The 10,609-nt window shown below is 39.1% G+C and overlaps 1 protein-coding gene across 1 annotated transcript; it reads left to right on the top strand.

Moving 5' to 3' along the window:
• Positions 1-4,327: 4,327 nt before the first annotated feature.
• On the top strand, positions 4,328-7,198 carry LOC100721374 (intraflagellar transport protein 70A2). Its single transcript, XM_013142296.3, has one exon. It carries the CDS (start codon positions 4,531-4,533, stop codon positions 6,526-6,528), a length of 1,998 nt encoding a protein of 665 aa, XP_012997750.1. The 5' UTR covers positions 4,328-4,530; the 3' UTR covers positions 6,529-7,198.
• The last annotated feature ends 3,411 nt before the right edge of the window (positions 7,199-10,609 follow it).

Raw genomic sequence — 10,609 nt, 5'->3', positions numbered from 1 at the left:
AAACGTTCCCATGCATTGACTTGGTAGTGTCTTGTCTTTTTTTTTTTTTTTCAATTTCTTTTTTCTTTTCTTTTCTTTTCTTTCTTTTTTTTTTCCATCTTTTTGAGACAGAGTCTCACTATGCAGTTCAGGCTGGCCTTGAGCTCAGTTTGTAGCCCAGGCTGGTCTCAAACTTGCTACCATCCTCCTGCTTCAGCCTCCCAAGTGCTGGGATTACAGGCATGAGCTACCATGCCTGGCTTCGGTAGTGTCTTTTCTAAATTGAACAGATGCTCCTAAAGATCAGCCAACTATATTACAGATGTGACACTAATTTATTCTTTTCTTTCTTTTTTTGAGTGCTGGGGGGTATAAAATGAAAGAGGCTATAGCAGAAGGGTGAGTTCTATCATTATTAGGGGCTGCACAGGGGTAATCTATCTGGAGTCTAGAAAATGCAAAGTAACCAAGATGATCAAAGTGGTCCTCCTGGCAAAAACAGCCTGGAATGAATGGGAGACAGAAATGACAATGAGGGTTTTGCAGAAGGTTTTCTTTTATTGAGGAAGACATCTAACATGGATATGGCTGAAATACTCATAAGCAATGTTTACCAATGCTAAGTGGCTATGTTTTTACAAAACAAATAAGAAAACAAACACTTGCAATTAGCTTTAAAAGAGTCTGCCAAAGAGAATACAAACGAGATTTGTATCATATCATAGTTTGGCAGGCAGAAACATAAACATGTTAAGAACCCAACGTCATATTTTCACCTCTATTCATTGTGCCTAAATCAAATGCTTTCATTTGGCAATATACTTCCCTTACTCAGCAAAATACAAGTTGAGTCCTAAACCATTTCCTGTGAGCCTAATTCCTTTCAATAAGGCATTAAATCATTTTACTGCAAACACCAAATGCCTTCTTACTGCAGGAAATATTATCATAGGCTTTTTTTTTCAATCTATGCTCCAGATTTTCAAGATTTTATTGCAAACAAAATGATCCTTTATGATGTAATATTCCACCTAGTTTATTGCTTTTCAGAATTTCAATTGTTAACTAAAGAATCTCTGCCCAGGTCTCCTACTTCATAAAAAAAGAATCTATTCCCCAACTGCCAAGAGAGATCAAATAAAAATTAGTCTATCACAGCAGCACTGATGGCCATGCCAGTCTCACAGTGTGACTGGTGCACTCATTTCATTTTGAAAATGACCCTGCCCTCCATCTGTCTGAGCTGAATGTCCTGCTTTTTTCAAGCCAGGCCACTGGAGCAACATGACATAAATAAGGAGGAAGACAAGATGGCTTCTCTCTGCCATGCTCAGAGATCGCGACACAACCCAGAAAAGAACAGATCCCCACAAGGATCAGAGTTTTTAGGGGGGAGCAAATAGTCCTTCTATTTTTCATACAATTTCAGGAAGTCACTTAAAGGTGAATATTTTTCAAGATGCAAAACTACTCTGCCAAACAGAGGAAAAGACTAAAGCTATGAAAGGCAATTTCTTGTTTCTGTGTTGTCACCTTCCTTCAGAAACAGCTCGAGATATGAGGATTTGAAAATACTGAGCCTTTTGGAATTTCCAAGGAGCATCTACCAGGTTGGCATAAAAAAGAAAATCCCTTACTCCATAATTATTGAGCAGCATTAGCCTTCATCTCGCTGTCCTTGTGTGTTTCTAATTTGAAAATCAGAAAGGGCTGCAGCTAGAAATGGAGTTGGAAGAAGCCTTGGCTGCAGAGTTGAAGTGTCCTTCCTCAGCTGATTTCTTTAGTAGTCTTGCATGGTGGTTTGGAGCTCTCCTTAACCCCCCTGGGGTACAGTCTTTTTTTTTTTTTTTTTTTTTTTTTTGGTATTTATCCAGTGGGAGGTTTCTTTTCTGGTCCTATCCAGAAGAATACAGATGTGGCAAAATTCTCATCCAGGAGAAGAATGCATGTGAAATGAGTTGCTTTAGCATTGTTTTGGCTGCTGATGTTACTTTAAAATTATACCTGGTGATTGCGAATTACATCACCTCTAATCACTTCATGATCCAGCTCACCACTACAACTCAGGCCAGGAAGTTCAGGTATCTACTGCCCATATCAGATTGGTTGGTTGTTGTAACATAAAAATGACAATTTTTAAAAAAGTAATTAACTAATATTCCTTCAAAATTGGGCCCATGCATGAATTAAATCATCAGGCACAATTTCTCTCTCAACTTAGCTTTCAGACAACATGGTTTAGCCATTTCCTATATACTTATGTGATCTTGGACAAGCTACTCAACCTTTCTGAACCACAGGCTGTTTATCTGTAGTATGCAGAATTCAGGGTGGTTATCAAGATTAGTATTTAAGTAGCCTAATACCATTCTATGTAAATATATTTGCTGTGGGCTTCAAAACTTATATATAGAAAAAGTTTGTACGCAGCAATACTACAGAGGCAAATTTGCATTAGAATCTTTAATCACAAAGCAAAGATATGGCTCTCACTTGGACTTTTCCTTGAGGACTAGTGAAAGCTCCAGAAAGGGTAGATGACCTGAAAGACAATGCCCTGCTTCAGGTCACCAGCAAAGGTGATGCTCATGACGCAACCTCTTAATTTATGGCTATGATTACAAGAATTCCTCATTTAACCACCAATTTAGGAGTTGAATTTCTGCCCAGTCCGTTGCTAAATGAGGAGTGCATATATAGCATGTACATTATGATATTCAGAAGAAAGAAATGGCCAAAGAAAACTTCAACTTGATGACTTTACTTATTTGCATAACTCTTACATGCAGTACTGTAATGTGTAACAAAATAAAGGTACAGTACAGTAGTGTATGGTACAATCAGCAAAAATCACAGTAGTGGGACAAGTATATAGCATAGTGGACCTGGCAAGTGCAAGCTCCTGAGTTTTATTCCCACTACAAAAAAAATCACAGTAGTGTATAAACAAAGTGTACTACACAGAAAAAAGACATTGAGGCTCTATAAACAAGATGTACACAAAAAAAGGCAGGTTGTGAGGAAGAAGTGGGTGGTAAAATCTTGTTGAATAGCATAGCCACAGTGTTAAGTCTGAATAATTATTAATCAGGTAGGTCATTAAAGGAAGAATGTCTATATTGTCTTCAATATAATTGACTATATTTTATTATATAACAATATATTATTATATAACTTATTATTATCTGAGATAAACCCGCTTTGTGTTTTGCTACCTTATGTATAATACTGCTCTAGTATTTGAAAATTGTTCTTGCGCTCCCACAAATTCTACAGTCTCTGCGTAACTTAAATCTATATTTTCATTAGTGATTCAAAATAATTTAACAGGATAATTAAGCTCCTATTCCCCCCTTCCCCATCATGGGCACTTTAATAAATTGTATAAAAGCAGCCTGAGATAGAAATATGGAATTTAGAGCATCTATTCCAAATGCATGAAAAAAGAACAAAAGAAAACCAAAAGTATTTCTTGGACAGTCCTATGCAGTCTCTGCCCAGAGATCTTCAAACTAAGAATTTGGGGGCTAGAGAGAGGAGAAAGAGATGTGGGTAATTTCTTTTTAACTGAAAAAAATCCATTTTACAGTCAGCTCAGTAATATGCAAAAACATCATTACATGTCTGACAAGTAAAAACCGAGTGTCTCTGTCTCATATATCCACATATCACAGGTTAATTTACTGGAAGTGGAGTTACAAAAGTAACAATGTATATGATAGGAACCCAGATTACTTTTTTCGGTCGTAGAACAGAAAAGGTCACGCATTTCTCCAACAGTTTTATCTGGTATGGGAGTTACAACAGTGGAAATGGCTAAATTAAATGCCAACATATATTCAGTAAATTGGTGATTTGTGAAAACAAACCAAAAAAAAAAAAAAAAAAAGGGAGATTCGTGGATCTAAAATGACCTTCTCAGTTAAGATATTCAATATTTTTTTCCCTCGTCATTCTCAGGAAACGAGTAAAGTCATGGCTGTTGTACTATTCTGTTCTTAGAAAGTGTGCCCTCAGGACAGTTTGAGATAAATATCTGCTTTAATTCCAAGGGAATCCCAAGGCAAAAACATAACTATCAATCTCTTTTCTGTCACCAAATGCAATACAACACCGTACAGTAAATGCTGCACATCGGAAGGAACCTTGGATCCTAAACATTTCTTCTTTTTTTTTTGCTGGAGACGAAAGTAGTACAACATAAACTGTGAGCAATACTTCAAAATGAGAAAACGTAAACTGACATCTTTAAGCGTGTATCCTACAGATGGAAACTACGTCTCCCAGCATGCAACGCGACCATGCGGCCGGAGCGATGCATGACGGGAAGTAGAGTTTTATCGTTTGAAAAATTTAAGAGCTTCCTCTTTCTTCTATCGAGCCTTGGTCCTGAGTCTTTCAGCACTAAGCCTAGGAAATTGAGAGACTTATACCTGCTGTTCGTCTTTATTCCTAAGGGTTTCTTTTCCTTGTAAAGCAATTTCTGTACAACTTCCGTTTCCAGTTGACTCGTTGCCTTGGAAACGAAGAGACACAACAATTTCGGTAGTTATGGCGGGCCTGAGCTGTGGGCAGGTCCCTGACGGGGAGTTCACCGCGGTGGTGTACCGACTCATCCGCGACGCTCGCTACTCGGAAGCTGTGCAGCTGCTGGCCGCTGAGCTGCAGCGCAGCCCAAAGAGCCGCGCGGGTCTGTCGCTACTGGGCTATTGCTACTACCGCCTGCAGGAGTTCATGCTAGCCGCAGAGTGCTATGAGCAGCTGAGTCAGCTGCACCCAGAGCTCGAGCAGTACCGCCTGTACCAGGCCCAGGCCCTGTACAAGGCCTGCCTTTATCCAGAGGCCACTCGGGTCGCCTTCCTTCTCCTGGATAACCCGGCCTACCACAGCCAGGTCCTCCGCCTGCAGGCTGCTATCAAGTACAGCGAGGGTGATCTGCCAGGGGCCAGGGGCCTCATAGAGCAGCTGCTGAGTGGGGAAGCAGGAGAAGAGAGTGCAGGAGTGAACGACCACGATGGCCAGGTCAACCTGGGTTGTTTGCTCTACAAAGAGGGACACTATGAAGCTGCGTGTTCCAAGTTCTTTGCAGCCCTGCAGGCCTCAGGCTACCAGCCAGACCTTTCCTACAATCTGGCACTGGCCCATTACAGCAACAGGCACTATGGCCCAGCTCAGAAGCATATCTCTGACATAATTGAGCGGGGCATCCGCCAGCACCCTGAGCTCGGTGTGGGCATGACCACTGAGGGCATAGATGCTCGCAGTGTCGGCAACACCTCAGTCCTGCACGAGACCGCTCTTGTTGAAGCCTTCAACCTCAAAGCAGCCATAGAATACCAGCTGAAAAATTATGAGGCCGCTCAGGAAGCCCTCACTGACATGCCTCCTAGGGCAGAGGAAGAGTTGGACCCTGTGACCCTGCACAACCAGGCCCTCATGAACATGGATACCAGGCCCACAGAAGGATTTGAGAAGCTACAGTTTTTGCTCCAACAGAACCCCTTTCCCCCAGAGACTTTTGGCAATCTCCTGCTGCTTTACTGCAAGTATGAGTATTTTGACCTGGCAGCAGATGTTCTGGCAGAAAATGCCCATTTGACTTACAAATTCCTCACACCCTATCTCTATGACTTCTTGGATGCCATGATCACTTGTCAGACAGCTCCAGAAGAAGCCTTTGTTAAGCTGGATGGGCTGGCTGGGATGCTGACTGAGCAGCTCCGGAAACTCACCAAACAGGTACAGGAAGCAAGACGCAATAGAGCTGATGATACTGTCATAAAGGCATTGAATGAGTATGACGAAACTCTTGAGAAATACATTCCCGTGTTGATGGTCCAAGCAAAAATCTACTGGAACCTTGAAAATTATCCAATGGTGGAAAAGATCTTCCGCAAGTCTGTGGAATTCTGCAATGACCATGATGTGTGGAGGCTGAATGTAGCTCATGTTCTGTTCATGCAGGAAAACAAATACAGAGAGGCCATCGGTTTCTATGAACCCATAGTCAAGAAGCATTACGATAACATCCTGAATGTCAGCGCTATTGTGTTGGCTAACCTCTGTGTCTCCTACATCATGACCAGTCAGAATGAGGAAGCTGAGGAGCTGATGAGGAAGATTGAAAAGGAGGAAGAGCAGCTGTCCTACGTTGACCCAGAAAAGAAAATCTATCATCTCTGCATTGTGAACTTGGTGATAGGGACGCTCTATTGTGCCAAAGGAAATTATGACTTTGGCATTTCTCGAGTCATCAAGAGCTTGGAACCTTACCATAAAAAGCTGGGAACTGATACCTGGTATTATGCCAAGAGATGCTTTCTGTCCTTATTGGAAAACATGTCAAAGCACATGATAGTGCTTCGTGATAGTGTTATTCAGGAATGTGTGCAGTTTCTAGAACACTGTGAACTTCATGGCAGAGATATACCTGCTGTTATAGAGCAACCTCTTGAGGAAGAAAGAATGCACATTGGAAAGAACACAGTCACATATGAGTCCAGGCAGTTGAAAGCTTTGATTTATGAGATTATAGGATGGAATTCGTAGATATAGCTGGTTTTGCTTTTTATCATAATGTAAACTTTGTAAATTTATGTAAATTTTGCAGTTTTATCTGTTTAGCCTTTGGCATGTTTATAATTGTTACATGTAAAATTTGTACATTTTAGCATTATAACAAAAATGTTAGATAAAACTTGTTTTTGGAATATGAAAAATATTAAATAGCCTTGTGCCAAGAAAGAGTTGTAAAAATTCCATAAGTAATGACAGGTGTGTCTATTAGTATTTATGGTATCTATTAATTCTTTTTAAATTTTGTTTTGATGTATATTAAGGGGCCCTACACATGTATTCCTTTAGGAACCAGACACCAACTCCAGAACTCAAAAATAGTTAATCTATAGAACATGAAAGTTTTTAATAGTCATTTCTGGGAGAATTTGCTTTAGTTTCATAATTTATCCTCATAATTGTCTTAATGTATAATGCATAGTTTTATATAGTATTTAAGATGTTTTGATATTTAAGATATTTCTAATGCTTTAACAAAAATTCCCCAGGTTATAAATGACTTTAATGTGCAAGATTCAGTTGATGATGATGTTCACTTAAAATATGGTGCTGTGGTATAGAAGCAATAAATAATTATCAAAGAAACAAATTTCCATGATTGTTTCTGTTAATAATGTGAATAAATGAACAAGATACACTGTTACTGCTTTTTTTTTTTTTTTTTTTTTTGGCAGTATTAGGGATCGAACTCATAACCTCACACTTGCCATGCAGGTGCTTATGCTGCTGAGCTAAATCCCCAGCCCTGTTACTGCTTTTTATAACAACTTTGTTTTCATTTCTCTCCCATAATGACTAAAAGCGGAGGTACCATCTTAATGATTGCCTTTGTGTTTTCAATTTAGGATATGCTGTGGTTGTTTCCATATTACAGTATCTTGAGTAAGGAAAAGTCTTTCCCCTTAACCCCATGACCCCACCAGATTCCTTTCCATGTCCATCTCTGATGAAAAGATCAACTCTGAAAACTATTAGAAGCATGTTAGTTTGAATTCACAGCTCCTAAAATATGTTTATAGGGTCCTACTGGGAACCTCACACAATCTGATCAGGTATTTTATTTTTAAAAATCCTATAAGAGTTTTAATTTTTTCTTTACCCTTCACTACTTTTTCTCCATAGCCAGATCTCCAACTCAAGTTGGCTTAGAAAAAAATGAAACTATTAGGTTGAATAGTGAAATTGCCATTTTTTTTTTCTTTTTCGTTTTTATCGGTACCAGGGAAAATTGCCAACTTTTAAGTAACAAAATTAATGATTTCTTACAGTCACTCTAACTGCTTTCTACTGAAACCTTTGGCATAATGAGATAATGACTTCTTTTTTCCTTTAAGGAAAAACTAGTCATAGCGGAACTTGTATGTAGGTTCAGCATAACTCCCCAGTAGCATGAAGGCCTAAGTGCTACTAGTTCTATTAGATCAGAAAAGTTAATGTACTGTGGAGTCAAATAATTCTGAATTTATGACGTTTTTAATCTTAACTATCTGAGCCGCTATCACTTACCAGTGACACTTGACCTCATATTTGCAGAACAATCGATGTTTAACAATCTCTTCAGGGGATCCCAAGGCACATTTTACATCTGGGAATTATTCTTTAACAACTTCTGTATTAAAAGTATCACTGCAGTAGCTCTGGGACCCTCTCAATCTCTGTAACCCCTTAAGATTTGGAAAGTAAATGAACTAAAATGTTACTTTCAACAGCCACATTAAAATTCTGGTTTTTTTTTTTTTTTCGTATTTCCTCTAAAGCAAACTATTTTTAAAAAGATATAAAGTAAGTAATGTGAACCACTCAAAAATAAATGTTTTCCAGATTCCTTTGCAAAAAGCTCAGCCCTCATTCTGCCACAATTTATTTACCCAGGTGCTGTGTGTTTATGGTTTGCATATATGTGTAATTTAGCTTTCAGAACATAAAACACTTTTCAGAATAGTTTTTAACTCCTTGGTACTGGGAGTTGGGAACGCCTGCCTACCAATGCATTAGGAAATCTTGACTGCTCCTACTGCCAAGCAAGGGAATAAACGTGAGTTTGGGTATTTGTCCCCTTCTTTACCCTGGCTCTCCAGGGAAGAAGCCATTCATGCAGATGACAGACACTGGCAGCAAAGTCTCCTGACAGAGCTGGGGAAAAGTGGCACATTCCTAACTCCTGTGCACTTACTGCCCTTTATTTTTAGGATAACAGCCTTACAACTCACTTTCCAAATACCCTGTTCTGCTTCTTGTTTTTGTTCTTGGTGCTTTGTTATTTTTTTATTTTTTGAGGTAGTCTTTATTATGTAACTCAGGCGGGCCTTTTACTTACAGTGACCCTCTGCCTCAGCCTCCCCGGTGCTGGGATTACAGGTGTGCACCACCATGCCTGGCACTTGTTGTTTCGTGATTCTACATGACAAAGCACTTCACAGTCCATATTTTGATCAGAAGTTTTCATCCTTAAGGCCTTGATAAAAAGCTTTGTTTAGTGTTCCTAAAGCCTGTTAGAACTAGAAGCATTTTTAACAAAAAAAAATCCGTGTATTTCTACAGCTTTTATTTCTTCATAATACCTGCAGAGTCTATTTAAAAAAGATCAGAAGTCAGTATTTGTCTTAACTCCTGGGTCTCCATATACACAGAATTTGGGCATGTCTTTGTAGATAAGCAGTTGCATCCATTTTCCCTGACACAAACAAGAACTTACCTTTCTGTGAAAAATCAAGTCTATATTCCATTGATCATTGCATGCCAAAGGATTTCTATTCTCATGACAGTTCCTCTTTGAATGTGGTCTCAGCTATGGCATGGATGTTCAGACTAATACCATCCATGAAGGTCAAGTGTACAGTGTGAGTGACTCTTAGTCACAGGAAGTAGCCCACTGGGAAATGGGAGAGCTGTGTAGCGATGCTTCTGGGTCATCTGTAAGACAGCTGTACTACAGCTGACACACTTTCTCAGTACATGTACCAGATGTACAGGAGCACTTTGGAATCCATACAGCAGTCATGATAGGCTTGGCCAGATACAAGGAGGATTTGTTTACAGAGGGCTATAGGTTAGAGGCCCAAATTCAGAAACTTACTAGGAAATGGGAGATGTGACTTGGAGGGGCAGTGTTTGGTAGAAATATAGAACCAGAATTACAGGGACTAAGTTAGAAGGGATCTTAAAGTTTCCCTTTACAAAGAAACGAGGCCCAAATAAGAAAAGTGAATAGCTGGGAGAGAAATCAACAGCACATACTAAGTGCCCAATGACTCTTTCCACTGCATTTAGACTTTAGAACCCCATATCCTCTTACGGAGAAGTATGCTGTTACTTGAGCAGATTCCAACTCTATGTTAGCATAACTAAGTACAACGGATATAGTGGAACTATGCAAGGATGTGTTTCAGTTTACCCATCAACCAGTAGTAAGAGGCTCAACCAACAGATCACATCATAAAAAACAGAAGATGGGTTTATGAATCTTTTGAAAATAAATATGTGCCAGAGGCCAAACACAAACACAAGGAAACATGATTAGCTGGAGGACCTGATTTATTGTTCTGATAAAAAGTAGCATAGCAAATTGGGGCAGCAAGTTTTGTTCAGATTTAAGTCTGGCAGCTGACAATGTTAAGTGAACATAATTGCATATTTAATGTTTATCTGGAATAGATGTTCATTATTAAAGAGCCTATTTGTGGACAAAATGTAAAAACACAAGGTAGACAATGGTACCCCAAATGGAACCTCAACGCTTTCTCATGGATGAAAAATGGGGCCAGCCCTCATGTACCGCAGTTGTCTGCCATTACTTTGATGAGAATCCAGATATATTTGTCTCAATATAATAATGACACAGTAAGACAAAGTATTATGGTAAGAGTCAAATTATAAAATTTTAAATATAAGACAAAGTATTATGGTAAGAGTCAAATTATAAAATTTTAAAAATCTGAAACTAAATCTAGCAAGAGACACAGTGTAGCACCAAGGACTTAAAAAAAATCCTTCTCCAGGGAGATGTGGACAAGTATCACATACAGAAAAGATAATTTTAATGTCAGTGTGAGCT

This window comes from Cavia porcellus, unplaced genomic scaffold (genome assembly GCF_034190915.1).
Source record: "Cavia porcellus strain 051 isolate PalLab524CR breed Dunkin Hartley unplaced genomic scaffold, mCavPor4.1 scaffold_12, whole genome shotgun sequence".
Classification (NCBI taxonomy): domain Eukaryota; kingdom Metazoa; phylum Chordata; class Mammalia; order Rodentia; family Caviidae; genus Cavia; species Cavia porcellus.
Note: the sequence above shows the minus strand (reverse complement) of the source record. Positions and strands in the feature narration are given on the sequence as shown.